The sequence below is a fragment of the Prionailurus bengalensis genome, chromosome A1, assembly GCF_016509475.1.
Source record: "Prionailurus bengalensis isolate Pbe53 chromosome A1, Fcat_Pben_1.1_paternal_pri, whole genome shotgun sequence".
NCBI lineage: Eukaryota > Metazoa > Chordata > Mammalia > Carnivora > Felidae > Prionailurus > Prionailurus bengalensis.
In genome coordinates, this window is record NC_057343.1 from 603837 (window position 1) to 622165 (window position 18329).

An 18329-nucleotide genomic window follows, 5' to 3' on the forward strand; every position below is an offset into this window, starting at 1 on the left:
TTTTTCTGTTACTAATTTCTAGCTTCATTCCACTGAAGTCAGAGAAAGTACTTTGTATGATTTCAGTTATTTAAATTTACCAAAAATTGCTTTGTGGCTTTACACATGGTCTATCCTAGTTTTGTGTTCTTTTAAAAGAATATGTATTATGCAATTATTGTATGAAGTATTCTATATTTGTCTTTTTTTTATTTTTTTATGTTTATTTATTTTTCACAGAGAAGGAGAGACAGAGCATGAGCAGGGGAAGGGTAGAGAGAGAGAGGGAGACACAGAATTGGAAGCAGGCTCCAGGCTCTGAGCTGTCAGCACAGAACCCAGCGCGGGGCTCGAACCCACGAACCACGAGATCATGACCTGAGCCAAAGTTGGACGCTCAACCGACTGAGCCACCCAGGCGCCCCTGTATATTTGTCCTTTAGGTCTTATTGGTTTATAGTGTCTATTTCTTCATTAATCTTCTTTCTAGTTATATCAAATACTGAAATTGGGTATTGAAGTCTTCAACTATTATTTTAGAATTATCTTATTTCCCCCCTTCAATTCATCAGTGTTTGTTTCAGATATTTTGGGGCTCTGTTGTTAGAAATGTATATATTTATAAATGTTCTATTTTTTAATGTATTGACTCATTTATTAATATATAATGTCCTTTGTTTCTTATAACAATTTTTTAATGTTTATTTATATTTGAGAAAGGGAGGGGCAGAGAGAGGGAGACTCAGAATCTGAAGCAGGCTCCAGGCTCTGAGCTGTCAACATAGAGCGCGATGCAGGGCTCAAACTCACAAGCCATGAGATCATGACCCAAGCCAAAGTCAGACACTTAACCGACTGAGACACCCAGCTTCCCTCTTGTAACCAGTTTTGACTTATATTTATTTTTTTCCCCAGAAATTCTAAAAGGTTTATTTTGTGTCTGATGCTGGATGGTGGAGCTCAGTGGTCAAGAAAGAATTCTTAAGATGTTTTATGGTGCAGGGGTGCCTGGGTGACTCAGTCCGTTGAGCATCTGACTCTTGATTTCAGCTCAGGTCACGATCCCAGGGTCATGGGATCAGGCCCTGCATCCAGCTCCATGCTTAGCATGGAGCCTGCATAAGCTTCTCTCTCTTCTTTTGCCCCTGTCCCCCAATAGTGTGCTTTCTCTCTCTCTCAAATAATAGTAGTAGTAATAATAATAATAATAATAATAATAATAATAAAGATGTTTTACAGTGCAAAAAGGTGTTTTTATTATAGCATGGGGACAGAAACTGTGGGCAGAAAGATCTCCATTGTGATTCTGAGGAGTGACTGATTATATGCGTTTTCTATCCTATGGAGGGGAAGGTGACATTAGGGCTCCAGGAAATATAGGTTCCTGGAGATCTGACTGTTTTTCTTGGGGCACCAGGGTGGCTCAGTCAGTTAAGTGTCTGACTCTTGATCTCAGTTCAGATTTTGATCTAAGGGTTTTGAGTTAATGCCCTGCATTGGGCTCCACGCAGGGCATGAAACCTATTTTAAAAAGAAAAAAAAGGGGCTCCTGGGTGGCTCAGTCAGTTAAGTGTCCGACTATGGCTCAGGTCTTGATCTCCCAGTTCATGAGTTCAAGCTCCATGTAGGGCTGTGTGCTGACAGCTTATAGCCTGGAGCCTGCTTTGGGTTCTGTCTCTCTCTCTGCCGCTTCCCCACGCCCACTCTCTCTCTCTCAAAAATAAACACTGAAAAAAATTAAAGGAAAAAGACTTTTTCTTGTAAATCATTAAGATTTACAAACTATAGTGGAGTTTCACATTCTGCATGACTGCAATCTTGACCAATTGACCATTTGTTTCTCCCCTTCCTTTGTTCTTAAGCAGTCACCAGTGCTTGAGGAATTGTTACAGATATCCGCCTTAAGGAGGAGGGGGGTTGTGGGGAGTCAGTTTGCATTTTGCTCTCAGCTTGCCTTTTGCTCTCATCAGCATTAGGCAGCCTAAAGATCAGCCAGAAATAGAAACTTATGGTGTTCTTAAGTCTTTTCTGAGCATGAGTCCTGGGCATGTGTGAGCTTTCTAGATGCACCTGTGTACACAGCTTTTCAAAGCCCTTATTCCTCTAGGAAATCTCATTCCTGGCTGTTCCTCTCATGCTTTTCCTCCCAGGCCTTCAGCCTGTCTGTACTTTGTACTAACTGTTTGTTGGGATTTGTTGTCCCATGCAGCAAGTTTGCTCACTTGCCTTTCAGTGTTTTGGAGGTGAGTGCCCGAAGTAGCTATTTATCTGCCCTGAGAAAGTCTGAGTTAGGGGAAACAAAGGCAAGCCCATTGTATCAGTCCTTCACGGAACCCCCAGACAGGTCAAAACAGACAAACATAATTCCTTAGGACAAAGTCTGCTCTGCTCTGCTCCCTCCAGACCAGATTATCTACACTGGGAATGAGGGCTGGCAAAGGGAGCGGAACGGGTTAAAACATGTAAGAACCTCCTACCTTGTTTCCTCCGCCTTTCTCCTGGTTACACATCTGCTTGTTTGCTGTCAACTTTTGACTATTGTCTGGGTTAAGATAAGGTGGTTTCTGAGTTTTCGTCTGGTTTTTTAAAATGTTCTTGGGGAGGGATGGACCCTGGGACTCCCTACTATACCAGTTTTGCTTAATGTCACCTAAGCTGATTCATATACCACTCTGTAAGGTAATGATGGGGCGCCTGGGTGGTTCAGTCAGTTAAGCATCTGACTGTTGGTTTTGGCTCAGATCACCATCTCAGTTTGTGAGATCCAGCCTCTTGTTGGGCTCTGTGCTGAAGCATGGAGCCTGCTTGGGATTCTCCCTCTGCCCCTCCCCTGTGCACACAAGTATGGATGTGCTCGCTCTCTCTCTCTCTCTCTCTCTCTCTCTCTCTCTCTCCCTCTCTCTCAAAATAAGGAAACGTTACAAAAGACAAAGGAAATGGAGGTCCCAGTAAAGTACCTTGTTGGCAATCCCGAGTAATAAATAGTAGAGTCTGGATTCAAACCCACACCCTCTCTACATCTTTTCTATTCTCATTTAATTCAGTAGCTGGTGAATTTTATTGTTTTCCTATTATTTTACCCCCCACTCGATGAATCTCAGCCCCCACTTCTCCGGAATGGCAGGTATATATTTATACCTACGTGAGAACACTACCACAAGCTTCAAACTCAGGAAGTCCTAAACTAAGTTTCATTATCTTACCCTTTTGCTCCTCCAATCTCACACCCTCCCGAAATTTGCTTCTCTTCTGTTCCCAGTAATTACTCTCACTTCTCAGTTAAATGGCAGCACCAACCACCCACTTTCACCAAACTGCAACTTTGGAGTTACCCTCACTGCCAAATCCTGACCAAAAAATGAAACTGAAAAAATGCGGAACCCTCAATCCGATCCAGGAAGAGAAACCCTACCCGAGCCCAACGCCTCATTCCTGGGCGACCGCCCGCAATCTTCAGGCTAGGAGCCCTAGGTCCTCGGGGGCGCGGCCTTGGGAGGCAGCCAAGGGCGGGCTTCCGGCAGCGTTCTCACTGGCTGGGCTCGGCTGTCGCACCCCGGTTCAGCGCCGGAGCCTGGAGCCGGGAATCCGGAATCCGGAAACAATCCCGGCAGGAGCGCTGGTAGCCGAGAACGGCGGCTGCGGGGACATCGGGAGCCGGGAGCACCGGGAGCCGGGGGCGTGCAGAGTGGGCGGGATTCCCTGGCAGGTGCGTTGGCGCCCCTGGGTGGCCGACCCGGCCCGGCGTAGGCCCGCCGCCCTCCGGGTGGTCCTGTAGTCTAGGCCTGAAGGTGGTCGTGTCGACGCCGCGGCTGACCGTGGTTTCGCAGTTGTCCTCCCAGCCCTGGCTACTGCAGCGCGCGCCCCCCGGGGGCGGGGGGGAGGGGTTGGAGTGTTCTCGTGCGAGTCGCAGGGCCAGGTGACAGGACACAGGTGGGGCCGCCACGAGGAGCTGGCCCTCAGAGCGGGGGTCTCTGGACGCGTCCCGGCTCGGCTGGGGGGGGGGGGAGGGGAATGAACAGATCGCAGTAGAACTTAACGTTTCTTGTTCCCAGTATGCAGACAGCCTTTCTTCTTCAAGTTAGGTATCAAAGGAAACTTTTCATAAAAATACAGTATTTTGGTGAATAAGCAGGGAATGTAATCCGACTTCATAATTAGGAACACCGTGATAGAAGTATTTAATGTTTATGTTGAAGATCAAAGTTGAAAACTTGGAAATCCGTTAAATACTTCCTGCAGGGAATGCCCAATGACTCATCCAGAGGACTGAGTAGGTAGACGTCAGCTTCTAGAATAACAAGGCTTTGCTGAGTGTTCAACCTTTCGATTCTGGATTGCAAAATAACAATAAACATAAAAATATTTAAAGTGCAGTATTGTGAAAAAGGAGGATTCACTCTCAATATGTGTGTGTTGTGGATTTTTAAGGTACATTTGACTTGATCGTTTATGCAGTAAACATTTATTACGTTCTGTCTGTGTGCTTAGAGATATAATATTCCATGGGAATAGAAGCAGTACCAAAGTAGGTGGTCTTTGCTTTTTAGGGGTTTATTAGTCCCACTAGGGGAGTGTAGTATTGATGCAGTGTGGGTCCAAATATGCAAATAATTAGAAATAGAAGGCTTTTCTATAATCCTAGGCTTTAATTGATGCATGAAAGACTTTTTAGTAAGCAGACATTTATTGAATGCCTACTGTGTACCAAAAGTGAGCTAGATTCTAGGGATATAAAGATAAACAAGGCACAGCCCCTCAAATAGCATTGATCCTCGTAGAGAAATTGATAAGAGTGGAGAACAGCCAATGATTATCCACAGATGTGTGATGAAAGCTGCCAGGGTCGTTGAGAGGGCCAGAGCAGGGCAGCAAATCAGAGGGAGAAGGGTTCCAGAAAGAGCTACTGTCTAGGGAGATACTGAGGCTTTCAAAGAGGAAGAAATGCCATTTGTAAAGACACGAAAATGCAAGGCAGTAAGCCTCTTGCTTCCAACTGCACCACTGGTTTTGGGTAGAGTAGCTGGAATTTGGGAGGAGTTGCTCAGGAAATTTCTCAGTTGCTGGGGTTGTATGCTCTAGTCCTGTGTCCCTAACACAGGGCCTGATGGATGGAAGACACTCAGAGATCTCATATGTATGTAGTAGGCCAGGGTAAAAATATGCAGAGATGCTGACTGTTGTTTAGGAAAAGCTTGGAAAGCAGGGAGAGACTGGTGGCACATGTCTCTTGGGAGAGCTGCTAGCCAGGAGAGGCCACACATTGCAGAGAGACACCACATACAATCTGTAGGAAGACAGAAGTCAAGGCCTGATTTGAGATTGCATAGAACTTAGAGTCTGTTTCTCTACCTCCTGTGTGGCCCCAGCTGCTAAGAATGGGCCAGAGTTTGATAAAATGTTTGTTTAGGGGTGCCTGGGTGGCTCAGTCGGTAGAGCGTCCAACTTTGGCTCAGGTCATGATCTCACAGTGTGTGAGTTCCCTTCGGGCTCTGTGCTGGCAGCTCAGAGCCTGGAGCCTGCTTCGAATTCTGTGTCTCCCTCTTTCTGCTCCTCCCCCACTCATGCTCTGTCTCTGTCTCTCTCTCTCTCTCTCTCAAAAATACATAAACATTAAAAAAATTTTTTTATGTTTGTTTATACTTTGATTTCACAAAATTGTTAATGTACTTAATGCCACTGAGCTGTATGCTTAAGAATGGTTAAAATGGTAAATTTTATGTTAGGTCCATTTTACACCAAAATAAAGGCTAAAAAATATCTATGTAATAAGTTTAAAACATGTTCTTCAAAGTGTATTTTCTAATGAATAATTTTCACTAACCAAATATCTGATGACTTGGGGAAAAGTTAAATTACACATAGCCACTACAAATATTTTCAAAGAATATTTAGTGATATGGGCAAATTCTCATTACAAGGTGGCTCAGTAAGTTAAGCGTTAGACTATGGCTCAGGTAATGATCACGCGGTTCTAGGTTTGAGCCCTGTGTCAGGCCCTGTGCTGGCAGCTCAGAGCCTGGAGCTAGCTTCAGATTCCCTCTCTCTCTGCCCCTTGCCTGCCCATACACTCAGGCTCTCTCTCTCTCTCTCTCTTTCAAAAATAAACATCTAGGGGCGCCTGGGTGGCGCAGTCGGTTAAGCGTCCGACTTCAGCCAGGTCACGATCTCGCGGTCCGGGAGTTCGAGCCCCGCGTCAGGCTCTGGGCTGATGGCTCAGAGCCTGGAGCCTGCTTCCGATTCTGTGTCTCCCTCTCTCTCTGCCCCTCCCCCGTTCATGCTCTCTCTCTCTCTCTCTGTCCCAAAAATAAATAAAAGTTGAAAAAAAAAATTAAAAAAAAAAATAAATAAAATAAATAAATAAACATCTAAAAAACATTTTTTTAAGTTAGATAAAAGAAGCGCTATAAAATACAATAAATAATATTCACAAATACATATTTTTATAAAAATAATTTGTAAAATATATTGATACAGGAAAGAATAATATCAAAGATATTGAAAGAAATATCAAAATATCAACAGTGGAGTTATTTCCCGATAGAGGGATCATAGGTACTTTAAAATTTTTTTTAATGTTTTTATTCATTTTTGAGACACAGAGAGACAGAGCATGAGCAGGGGAGGATCAGAGAGAGAGGGAGACACAGAATTCAAAGCAGGCTCCAGGCTCTGAGCTGTCAGCACAGAGCCTGATGCAGGGCTCAGACTGACGGACTGTTGGATGCCCAACCGACTGAGCCACCCAGGCGCCCCTCATAGGTACTTTTTTAAAACAACTTTACAGACATATAAGTTATATACCATTAATTTCACCCATTTGAATTGCATGATTCAAAGATTTTTAATAAAGTTACCAAATTGTGCATCATCACCATAATCTACCTTCGAACATTTCCATCACTGTATGTGCTCTTTATTTTTCTTTGTACTGTTTAACCTACTTTGGGGGAGAAGTTATTTCTATAAAGACAAATTCATAGTAATTTCCTAGGAACTTTAGGCAAAACTGAAAAGTAATACAATTTAAGCTAAATATAAATTAACAAGAATAAAAATTATTTGAACTCTGACTCAGTATTGTTTAGGATTTTAGGTCTGTTCTCTAAGACAATCATGGGAGTTGCAAACAAAGATTTACATATAGGGATATACATTTTAGCTTTGGTTTTGATGCCAAAAATTAGAAATAATTTACTTGCCCAGCAATATAGAAATAGTTCATTTATGATACATATCTCAGATAGTCTCTGTTAAAAATGTTTTCCAAGAATGTTTAATGATTTAATGCTAATGACAAAATGCTGCCATAATGCAAGATAAGTATTGTGGATATGGTATGATTTCAATTTTGATAATAAAATAGTCAATTACAGTACACACGTAGAAAAAAAACCTGGAAGAAAAATCAAAAGAAATTGTTAACATGACCTCTATGTTTTGAAATTATTTTGCTGTTATGCAGTTCTGAATTTTCCACATTTTCTAAGATGAGCACGAATGACTTTCTATTAGAAAACATTTTTGGGAGGGTGCCTGGGTGGCTCAGTCGGTCGAGTGTCCGACTTCGGCTCAGGTTATGATCTCGCGGTCCGTGAGTTCAAGCCCTGCATCGGGCTCTGTGCTGGCAACTCAGAGCCTGGAGCCTGTTTTGGATTCTGTGTCTCCCTCTCTCTCTGACCCTCCCCCGTCCATGCTCTGTCTCTCTCTGTCTCAAAAATAAATAAGCGTTAAAAAAAAAAATTAAAAAAAAAAACAAACACATTTTTTTAAAGACCAGGTCAGAGGACTTAAGAACTCACCCAGGACAGATCTGGAGAGGTGGATCCGAGCAGCCACGCCCACCCAACGTTCCCTGTCCAACAGTGGCAGGATGCATTACACAGAGACTTTTCTGAAAAATTTTAAAGATTCATTAGAGAGTTTTAGTGTTTTGTTTGTTTTTTAACTGTCAGAGATTAAAAGCAAGACAGATTAATCTGAATGACATAGTGTGATAACTTTCACAGTATCCATCAGCAGCTCTCCCATCTACAAACTCTGACAAGTATGAACCAATTAAAACATAAAAGGCAATCAACACATAGAAAGTAAGTAAATATTAATGCTATGGAAGGGCAGAATTAGATCAAGGGACTTCAGTTTAACCAGATGTCATAAGAAAAAAATTTGAACCCCCTTTGTTCGTTTACTGGACAGATACTACTAGGTCCTGGGTAGGATACACAAGTGTAGGGTGGGGATAGGGAGAAGAGTCCCAGGGAGAAGGAACAGCATGTGTGAAGGCCCTGAGGACCCAACTTGGGGTTTTTGCCAACCTGGAGAAAAAAGCCAGTGTGGCCGGGGCAGAGTGAGAGAGAGGTCCAGGAGGAGGCTGTGGGGAGAGTGGCCAGGCCTTGAACCATAGTAAGAAATTTAAATTTCATTTGAAACATAATTTTAAGAAAAAAAGTTCTGCAGCTATAGCGTGGAGATTAGAAGCAGAGAGGAGCAGAAGCGGGGAGAGGAGTCAGGACTCCACTGATGGGGGCATGGGCCAGGGTGACAACAGAGACAGAGACGGGGAAAGTGGATAGGTTCCACTTGTGCTTAGGGGTGGTGAGAAGGAGCTGCTGATCGCCGAAGGGGGTAAGACAGGGAGAAATCAAGGGTAGCACCCAGTGGCTTGAGGGGCCAGCAGCACCGGCATCCACTTGCCTAGAGGGGAACAGGGGGGAGGCCTAGGTTGCGGACTTGGTAAGTCTGGGTGCCTGAAGCGCACACATGGGGGAGGCAGTGGGCATTTTGTCCCAAATGAGGGGTGGCCCTCACGTAGGTGGCATTTAGGGCCTTGAGGAATGGGCACCATTGCTCATCGAAGGAGACTGGAGTGGGGACTCCAGCCTGGGAGAACTGGGCGTTCGAGAGGGAGGTGGAGTTTAAGGAGAAACCCGGAACCCGAGCTCTGGGTCTGGCGGGAGGCTGGGCCCCGGTAGGCGCCGCCCCGGGAGACTGGCGGCGTCCCGTGGTCCTAGAGCCCGCCAACTATCGGCCTCACTCGGAGGTCAGACCTGGGAGCCCCTTTCCCCAAACATCAGCTTATTTGGGAGAACCTGTTAGAGATGACTCCAGTTTTAAAAAATTGACAAATAGCTACTGTGAATTAAATCAGTATCTCACCATTTATTAGTTTATTGTTAAATACCCATAAAATTTCTTTCAAATCAAAATACGCTCATTTTTCTTAGGAGTAATCTTTAATTTGGAAAGTATGACAATAAAAGAAATTGAATTAACATACAGATATCTTTCCCTTTAAACATAAATTGTATATGTTTGTTACTAATTGCTCAATTTTTCTCCAGAATGACTTAACGGAAACCGACATAACTAATGGGTCTCTTTGATTTTATAGAATTATATATAAATATCCATGGTTTCATTATCACATAGTATTTTTAATTTAGAAATAAGTGCTTCTATATTCTTAAACCACACACTTGATCTATAACTAAAGTCTGTACGTTTTCATTTAGCTATATATTATGCACCTATACCAATGTATTTCGGGTGTCATAATATCAGACGTAAAAACTAGAAATGATTCTAAAACTAATATACTTATTGCAGGTTTGACGATTGTCCAATTTTTGTGGTTAAACGTGATTGCAATGCCTTTTTAAAATGCCCAGCTTCCCACAGTTTGCATGTAGAGCAAGTCTAGATTCAGTCAGTTGTATTCACTGAGAAGAGAATCCTTTAAAACTATCCTTCACTGTTGTATTCACAGTGTATTCTAGAGCAATTCTAGATTCAGTCAGTTGTATTCACTGAGAAGAGAATCCTTTAAAACTATCCTTCAAATGACTTGAAACTTTTTTTTCCTACAGGATGACTGTGGGGATCTTTGCAAATTGTACCTTCTGTTTGAAAGTCAAGCACTTACCTCGTCAACAGAAGAAAAAGCTACAAAATGACATTAAGGAGAATGGTGGAAAATTTTCCTTTTTATTAAATCCTCAGGTATTTGCAGATTTTGTAAGAACTGTGTGGTAAACACTGTGCATTAAGGGAGGGTAGGTTGGGGAGCCAGGATAGCTCAGTGGGTAGAGCATGTGACTCTTGACTCGGGGTCTTGAGCTCAAGCCCCACATTGGAGGTAGAGCTTATCTTAAAATAGTAAGATTAAGACATTTTTTTAAAAAGGGAGAGAGGGTCATGGCTAGAAGAGTAAGCAGAGAAAATTGGCAGCAGGAGAAAGTCACCGAAAGCAGGTGAAATTGTGACATTGCCAACAGGGAAGTGGACTGGAGAAAGGCAGAGGAGGGAAGACCATCATCCCACCTTCTCTCCATTGCTGTGAGCTGTAGGGAAATCCTACATGCCCTGTGAATCTGAGGATATTAGAGCATAACCAAAGATATAAATAGAAATAATTTCAGACCAGCCAAATCTATTCTCAAAGGAGAAAAGTTATGGGGTACAGCGTTTTGCAAAAAGCCCTCTATCCAGGGGCACCCAGGTGGCTCAGTTGGTTAAGTGCCCGACTCTTGATTTTGGCTCAGGTCATGATCTCATGTTTTGTGAAGTAGAGCCCTGCGTTGGGCTCTGTGCTGACGGCACGGAGCCAGTTTGGGATTCTCGCTCTCTGTCTCTCTCTGTCTCTCTCTGTCTCTCTCTGTCTCTCTCTCTCTCTCTCTCCCTGCCCCTCCCCCATGTGAGTGCATGCTTTCTCTCTCTCAAAATAAATAAGTAAACATTAGAGAAAAGAGCTCTCTGTGTAATCACTCACCAGTCTGTCAACCCTGGAGTGTCACCTGTATGGTGTGACCTGTAAGGGACAGAGAGGAAAACATGCATTGCAGACTGATCTTTGTGATACAGCTTGCATTGCTTGTTTTGTTTATTTAAAAGCTGAAGGGAGCTTCCCTCTTTTGAAATGAATTGTAGGCCTGACAGTTTAAATATAGAATTTTGGCAGCTGGATGAAATCTTAAAAATGATTAAGGCTAACCTCTTCTTTTTTAAACACTTCATCATAATGAAATTAAAGTCTGAAGTCATTGGATCCCAGGCTTCCAAACGCCAGGCTTGCCCCTGTCTGTTGCTCCTTCCTGTGTTGCTGAACTGATGGGTGACTTCAGCCATCTGGTTCCCCTTCCTGAACCAGATCCCCGGGGCTTGCTGCCAGCGAGTGTGGTTTTTCTATGAAGTATGTTCAACGCCAGTGGGATGCTAGGTGCTTTCTGGCACTTAAGTAGTTTGCCTGTGGTTATCAGAAACGGAATGTCTCTATTTACCTCCAGTTTAAGCAGAACTGCATAACTTTCCTTATACAGCTTCCCTCACTTGCTTGTCTCACCATTTCTTTGGGTGGATGGATGATTCATGACTGTTACACCTTCTCAGTTTATCTTCTGGGTAAAGAATAAAGAATAGCATCATGGTCTCTCCTTATTTGGAATTTCCCACATACTTTGAGTGCAACCTTTTTGAAAGTTATGTTGTCAATGTACATACATTTTTGAAATGTGCTTACCAGGTATTATAACCAAGGAGACAGCTGGGTATGTATTGTTGAGGAATGAGCCCCAAGATAAATTGCCAAGTGGAAAAGCACATTCAGAGCAGCATGTTTAGGGTGCTGCCATTTGTGGCTAAACACAGGGCTGTGTGCTTACGTGTGTGTTGCCTATGTGTACAATAGCTCTGGAAGGATACTCCAGAAGTTACAACAGGTGCCGCTGGGGAGAGTAACTGGGAACAATGGTGGGGAATATGTTAATTTATTATTATTATTATTATTATTATTATTATTACTACTGTACTTTTTAGATTTTCTACAATGTACATATACTCTTTATTGCAAAATAAATTAATAAAATGACAACTTAATGGGGCACCTGACTGGCTCAGTTGGTTGAGCATCCAACTCTTGATTTCAGCTCAGGTAATGATCCCAGGGTCATGGGATTGAGCCCTGTGTCAGGCTCCTTATTCAGCATGGAGCCTACTTGAGATTCTCTCTCTCTCTCTCTCTCTCTCTCTCTCTCTCTCCTCTCCCTCCCTCTCCCCCCCTTTACCCCTCTTCCCTGCTCATACTTTCTCTCTAAAATAACATTTTTTAAAAGTTAAAAAAAATAAAGTTAAAAAATAAAAATAAATAAAATTACAAGTTAGCAAATTAAATAAATAATGAATACCTTTTGAATCTGCCATTCTACTCTTAAGAAAATAATTAAACAAGTGTACAAGAAGATATTCAGCACAGCTTTGTTTAGAGGAGTGAAAATTTGGAAATAACCCCTAGGGTTGGTTAATCCATTGTGGTACATTCATATCCATACTCTTTATTTTTTACATTTTTTATTTTTTAATTTTTTATTATTATTTACTTTAATTTTAATTTTATGTTTTTATTGTAGAGAGACAGTGAGAGAGAGCAAGCGCTAGCAAGGGAGAGGGGCAGAGGGAGAGAAAGAATCTTAAGCAAGCTCCATGCTCAGCATGCAGTCCAATGCAGGGCTTGATCCCATGACCCTGGTATCATGATCTAGGCTGAAATCAAGAGTGGAGTGCTCACTCAGACACTCAGACTCAGACCACTCAGGCACCCCATATCCATACTCTTTAAAAACTGTGGGGGCACCTGGGTGGCTCAGTCAGTTAAGTGTCTGACTTTGGCTCAGGTGGTAGTCTCACGGCTCATTAATTCGAGCCCTGGGTCAGGCTCTGTGCGGACAGCTCAGAGCCTGGAACTTGCTTCAGATTCTGTCTCCGTCTCTCTCTGCCCCTCCCCTGCTTGCTCTCTGTCACTCTCTCTTTCTGTCTCAAATATAAGTAAAACATTAAAAATTTTTTCAAAATAACCTGTTGATTTTGGGGGCACCTGGGTGGCTCAGTTGGTTAAGTGTCTGACTTTGGCTCAAGTACTGATCTCACGGTTCATGAGTTCGAGCCCTACATGCACTGTCAGCATATGCTTTGGATCCTCTGTCTCCCTCTCTCTCTGCCCCTCCCCTGTGTGCACACTCTCTCTCAAAAATAAGCATTAAAAAAAAAACCTTGATTTTTTTTTTTAACTTTTATGTAACTAAAACTTATATTATTTATAAGGGTTCTAGAAAGCTGAGAATGATTACTACAAATTATCTTCAAGATTCTTTAAGGGTGAAAATTGCAGATACAAGTAATATATTTAGATATTATTTTTACAAGTACATAATGATTTGGTTCTTTTTTTTTTTCTAAGTGCACACATATAATCTTAGATAATGCTGATGTTCTGAGCCAGTATCAACTGAACTCTATCCAAAAGAACCATATCCATATAACAAACCCAGATTTTATATGGGAATCTATCAAAGAAAGGAGACTCTTGGATGTAACGAATTATGATCCTAATAAGTCACCAGACATCACACCACCTCCTTGTCAAAAGGCAAGCAGTTCTGGTAAGTATTTTATATCAAGTACTTAATATATTATAGGTGCTATAATAAACATTTTGGTTTGTCCAAGATAGTATAGTCAAAGGATTGTCCAAAAATATTACAAAAATAGGGGTGCCCGGGTGGCTCAGTCAGTTAAGCATCGGACTCTTGATTTGGGTTCAGGTCATGATCTTACAGTTCATGAGATTCAGGCCTGTGTTGGGCTCTGTGCTGACAGCACAGAGCCTGCTTTGGATTCCCCCTCACTGTCTCTCTCTGCCCTTCCCCTGCATGCATACACATGTGTGCACTCTCTCTCTCAAAATAAATAAACTTAAAAAAAAAAAGAAATATGACAAAAATAATTAAACTTCTTATCTCAGAATATAGGCAAATAGTGAAGGACAAAAGACTACTTTAGCAATAGGAATAAATTTCTTAATATTCAATCTAATGTGATCGGATTCAAAAAGACTACAAAAACACTGATAATCTCAGAAAACTTGATGTGTAATTTTATCTGGGAAGGGGAAGAAACCTTGTGTTTAAAAAATTATGACTGGAAATTTTATAATTAGCATTTTGCTAAATAAGTTCTTTCCAAAAGCTGATCTCTCCAAAGGAAACATATCTCCTTTATAGACCAGATTTTATTTTGGAATCTGGCCAAGAAGCAAGCCTTTGGACATAGAGAAATGCAGTCTTCATGAGACACATCAAAAGTCAAGCAGTTCTGATAAATAATAATTTATAGTAAACACATGATACATGTTAGGTACCATATTGTGTATATAAATTGTATTATTTATGAGAATTTTAGAAATCTAAATGTTTGGTATGGTGCAGCCTCTTTAGACAAATGATTGTCCAGAAATGCTGTCATCAGACTTTCTTGCTCTCAGGAAATGGTAGCTAAAACAAAATAGGCAGAATGGTAAACTCCTCCAGGGGTGCCTGGGTGGTTCAGTTGGTTAAGCATCTGACTTCAGCTCAGGTCATGATCTCATGGTTTGTGAGTTCGAGCCCCCCATCAGGCTCTGTGCTGACAGCTCAGGGCCTGGATCCTGCTTCAGATTGCGTCTCCCTCTCTCTCTGCTTCTCCCCTGCTTGCACTCTGTCTCTCTCTCTTTCTCAAAAATAAATTAACATTTAAAAAAAAAAAAAGAATAGTAAACTCCTTTTACATTGAAAATGTTTTTCAACATCCAGAATAATACCCTCGGATTTGGAATTACTATAACTACATTGACGCCTTTTGATATCTTGATAGTATATATATATATATATATATATATATATATACACATACACATATATATATATATATATACACATACATATACGTATTGTTTTATTTTAGAGATAGCATGCAAGCGGGGAAAAGGGGCAGAGAGAGAGAGAGAGAGAGAGAGAGAATCTCAAGCAGCTCCACACCCCAGCATGGAGCCCAACATGTTGCTCGATCTCACCACCCTGGGATCATGAGCCAAGCCAAAATCAAGAGTCGGATGCTTAATCGACTGAGCCACCAGGCACCCCTTGGTAGCATAATTAAAACTGGAAAGAAATCCTTTTATAAAAGAAGTTATTCCCTATGTATCATAATGCCATAGACAGTGTTATGATTCTTTTATAAGAAAAACATGAAGCAAAAATTGCTTGGCTTCACATAGGAGCCCTCGAATTTCCCTCCTTTAAACTAAAACATCCCAGTTCCTTCATTTGTGACATGATGGCACTGGGGAACCACTCTGATCCTGCAGCATATTAGAAATGCATTTCATGTTAGGGCACCTGGGTGGCTCAGTCGGTTAAGCGCCAGACTTGGGTTCAGGTCATGATTTCGCTGCTCATGAGTTCGAGCCCTGCATTGGGCTCTGTGCTGACAGCTGAGAGCTGGGAGCTTAGAGCTTGCTTCAGATTCTGTCTCCATCTCTCTGCCTCTCCCCTACTCGTGCTCTGTCTGTCTCTCTCTCTCTCTCTCTCTCTCTCTCTCTCTCAAATATAAAATAAAACACAAAAAAATTTAAAAAGGAAAAAAAAGAAATGCATTTCATGGGGCGCCTGTGTGGCTTAGTTGGTTAAGTGTCTGACTCTTGAATTTGGCTCAGGTCATGATCCCAAGATTGTGGGATTGAACCCTTGGACTCTGCTGGGCATGGAGCCTGCTTGAGATTCTCTCTCTCTCTCTCTCTCTCTCTCTCTCTCTCTCTGCCTACCCCTCCCCCACTTGCATGTACATGCTCTCTCTCTCAAAAAGAAGAAAGAAATGCATTTCATAACTATCCTCACCATAATCTTCAGAAGAGAAAAATGCTATTTGAAATTGTATATCTATCAATGAGTTTCACATAATACAGATTTTATTACAATTGTCCTCACATGCCTATTAAAAGAGAATTATAATGTATTCTCACCATCTTTTGTCTTTAATCTTTTTGTCCCACCTGCTCTGTCCTTAGATCACCAATTTCTATAGCTAATTTGAGGACATCTTTAAAAAAGATAATAGCATGGTAAATATTACCTATACTCAAGAATCTTAACAATTCCAGGGTTTATTGTTGATAATTTTAATAAATCTTTGAGTAGCAAACAAGTGTTTTATTTGTTTTCTCTTAGAAATGACAACAGATGATCTGTCCCAGGACAACTCCACTGAGAAGGAAAACGTTGTGGAACTCACAGAGTAATCTACTTCTGATCATTAAGACTCTCCAGTTTTGCAAAGTATTTTGTAAACCTCAAACACAGTTTTAAAATACTATTAGTACCTCACGTTTCTTGTAGTATTTTTGTTTATCTTGCTTCTCTAATTCTAGGCTTTTATTTATTTAAGACTTTTTACTTCAACTAGTAGAGTGATAATTATTTCCATCTTAGTATTATACAAGATTGGACATGAAAGTTGGATTGATTTGAAAAAAGAAAAGGTTTGGGCAGTCTGCTCACCCTGCTACCTTACAGAGAAGCCTTTAGAGTAGAGACAGTCCCTTACTCCCTACCTAATGTGTCAAAAACTGGAAATGACAGCCTTCTGCAAATGGACCATGTGCAGCTTCTTCCAGCATACCCCAAACTGTAATGTCAGTTAAGGGTCACGTTTAGCCTCATTTTATTTGTTAATCGTAGTGTTAAAAGAGGGAGCAAATACCAAAGATAAAAGTACAGATTATGAGAAGTCTGACACTTTTATTTCAAAGGGCTGTTGACTGTAGTCCAGACAATCTCTGGTGTGAGCCTAAGTGATTGGTTTCTAAGGGTCAGAACCCAAGAGGATGCAGGATTGGTGCTCTCTCCAGTGTGCTGGCCTGCTTCTCTTATGCCCTGCCTCTGCTTCAGGACGCCCACCTTCTGATGCAGACACTCAGTATTTGGCATGAGAACTCTAAAGTTACACACAGGAGGAATCCAGCTCATTCCATAAGACTTTCTAACCATTTTCAGAATATCTAAGGAGGCATTAGGGACTTAAAATGTACTTTGTATGGAATTAGGAGACATCCAAGAAAAATTTTATGAAAAGGCTCCTTAGTTTAAAAGTCCATTGTAATGTTTCATTTTTCTTATACAAATTTCAGGTCTTATACAGAGAATGCTGAAATTCCTCATTTTCCACAAGATTTCGAAGTTGCAAAATATAACACCTTGGAAAAAGTAAGAGCCTGATTTGTAGTTGAAAAAATACCCCCAATGTCTTCTGATTACTTTTCCTGTTTGATAATTTTCTCATTGTTTTGGAAAATTGTGCATATCCTGAATAAATATTTAATAGATGAGTTGATTTTTAATAGTCAAAAAAATTTTTATATTTAAAATGTAACATTTAACTTCTTCGTGTTTTTATTATAAAAGCAATACCTGCTCACAATAAAATATAAACAGTACAAAATATTGATGGGAATTTAAAAGTAAAGGACTTCTTCCGTGTTTATTAATGGCTTCTTGTATTTTAAGAGTAGATTTGACACTATTTACATTATGTTGAATTTCCATTACCACTCATTAAAAAGAAAAGGAGATAATTCTTTCTCCAATGTCGTGTAAATGAAAACCCTCGCATTCAAAATGATGCTCCATTTGTATTTTTTAGATATTTTAATGAAATGTAACTTGAAAACAACATTCCTTCTGTGATAGAGAAAATGTAAAAAGTGGTATAGTTTAAACACATACAGATAGATCTGTAGTAAAAATACAGGCAGGAGATATACCAAAATATTAATAGTAATTATATCTGTAGTGTGCTTTCTGGTAATTTTTATTTTTTCTTCATACTTTGTGTATTTTCCGAATTGTATCTCGCGTGAACTTGTATTGGCTTTATAATCTACATTTTTAAATGGTGCGTGCGGCTTGTTATTTAATGGACACACGACCTATTTTCCAGGTTGGGGCGGAGGGTGGTAAGGCAGTGGCGGTGGTGGAACTGCAGTGCTCCCGGGAGGAGCCCGGGGACGCCGCCTTCCTGATATCCGCACACTTCCTCTCGGCCACCGGCGTCAAGGTATCGATCTTTATATTGATTCGTATGTGTTTATCCACCCTCGTTCATAACTAGTTTCCTTAACATTGGTCAAGGTACCGGCCAATCTGTTACCCTTTTTCTTTTTACCTGGTAAATGGTTTTGAAAAGTTGAGCTGTGTTTTCCGTTGCAATGTCGCAGGTGAAGGAAAGGGGGTGAGAGCGGCACCTTGACTAGAGCCGCACGGGGTTCTTCAATGTCAATAGGGGAATATTCAGCGGGTGCAGGGCACGTGGGCTTCCTGCCCCTGTGTTGAAGCACTTAAGGGAACTTTCCTAACGCACACACTGCTAAAAACCACCCATTCACACACTTTAAGTACCTGCTGAGTACCAAGTGATCTACCAGAAGCCAAAGATAAAAATTACTTAGGGGCGCACGGGTGGCTCCGTCGGTGAGGAGTCTGACTTCAGCT

At 41.3% G+C, this 18329-nt stretch overlaps 1 protein-coding gene across 1 annotated transcript in view; it reads left to right on the top strand.

Annotated features, from left to right (window-relative positions):
- The first annotated feature begins 3494 nt into the window (after positions 1-3494).
- PARP4 (poly(ADP-ribose) polymerase family member 4) overlaps positions 3495-18329 on the top strand; it is a 123859-nt gene continuing 109024 nt past the window's right edge. Inside the window, exons 1-6 of the mRNA XM_043574551.1 lie at positions 3495-3685; positions 9846-9978; positions 13208-13409; positions 16011-16077; positions 16970-17045; positions 17779-17895. Coding sequence (XP_043430486.1) covers positions 9847-9978; positions 13208-13409; positions 16011-16077; positions 16970-17045; positions 17779-17895 — 594 coding nt within the window. The 5' untranslated portion in view covers positions 3495-3685; position 9846. The remainder of the gene's footprint in view (positions 3686-9845; positions 9979-13207; positions 13410-16010; positions 16078-16969; positions 17046-17778; positions 17896-18329) is intronic.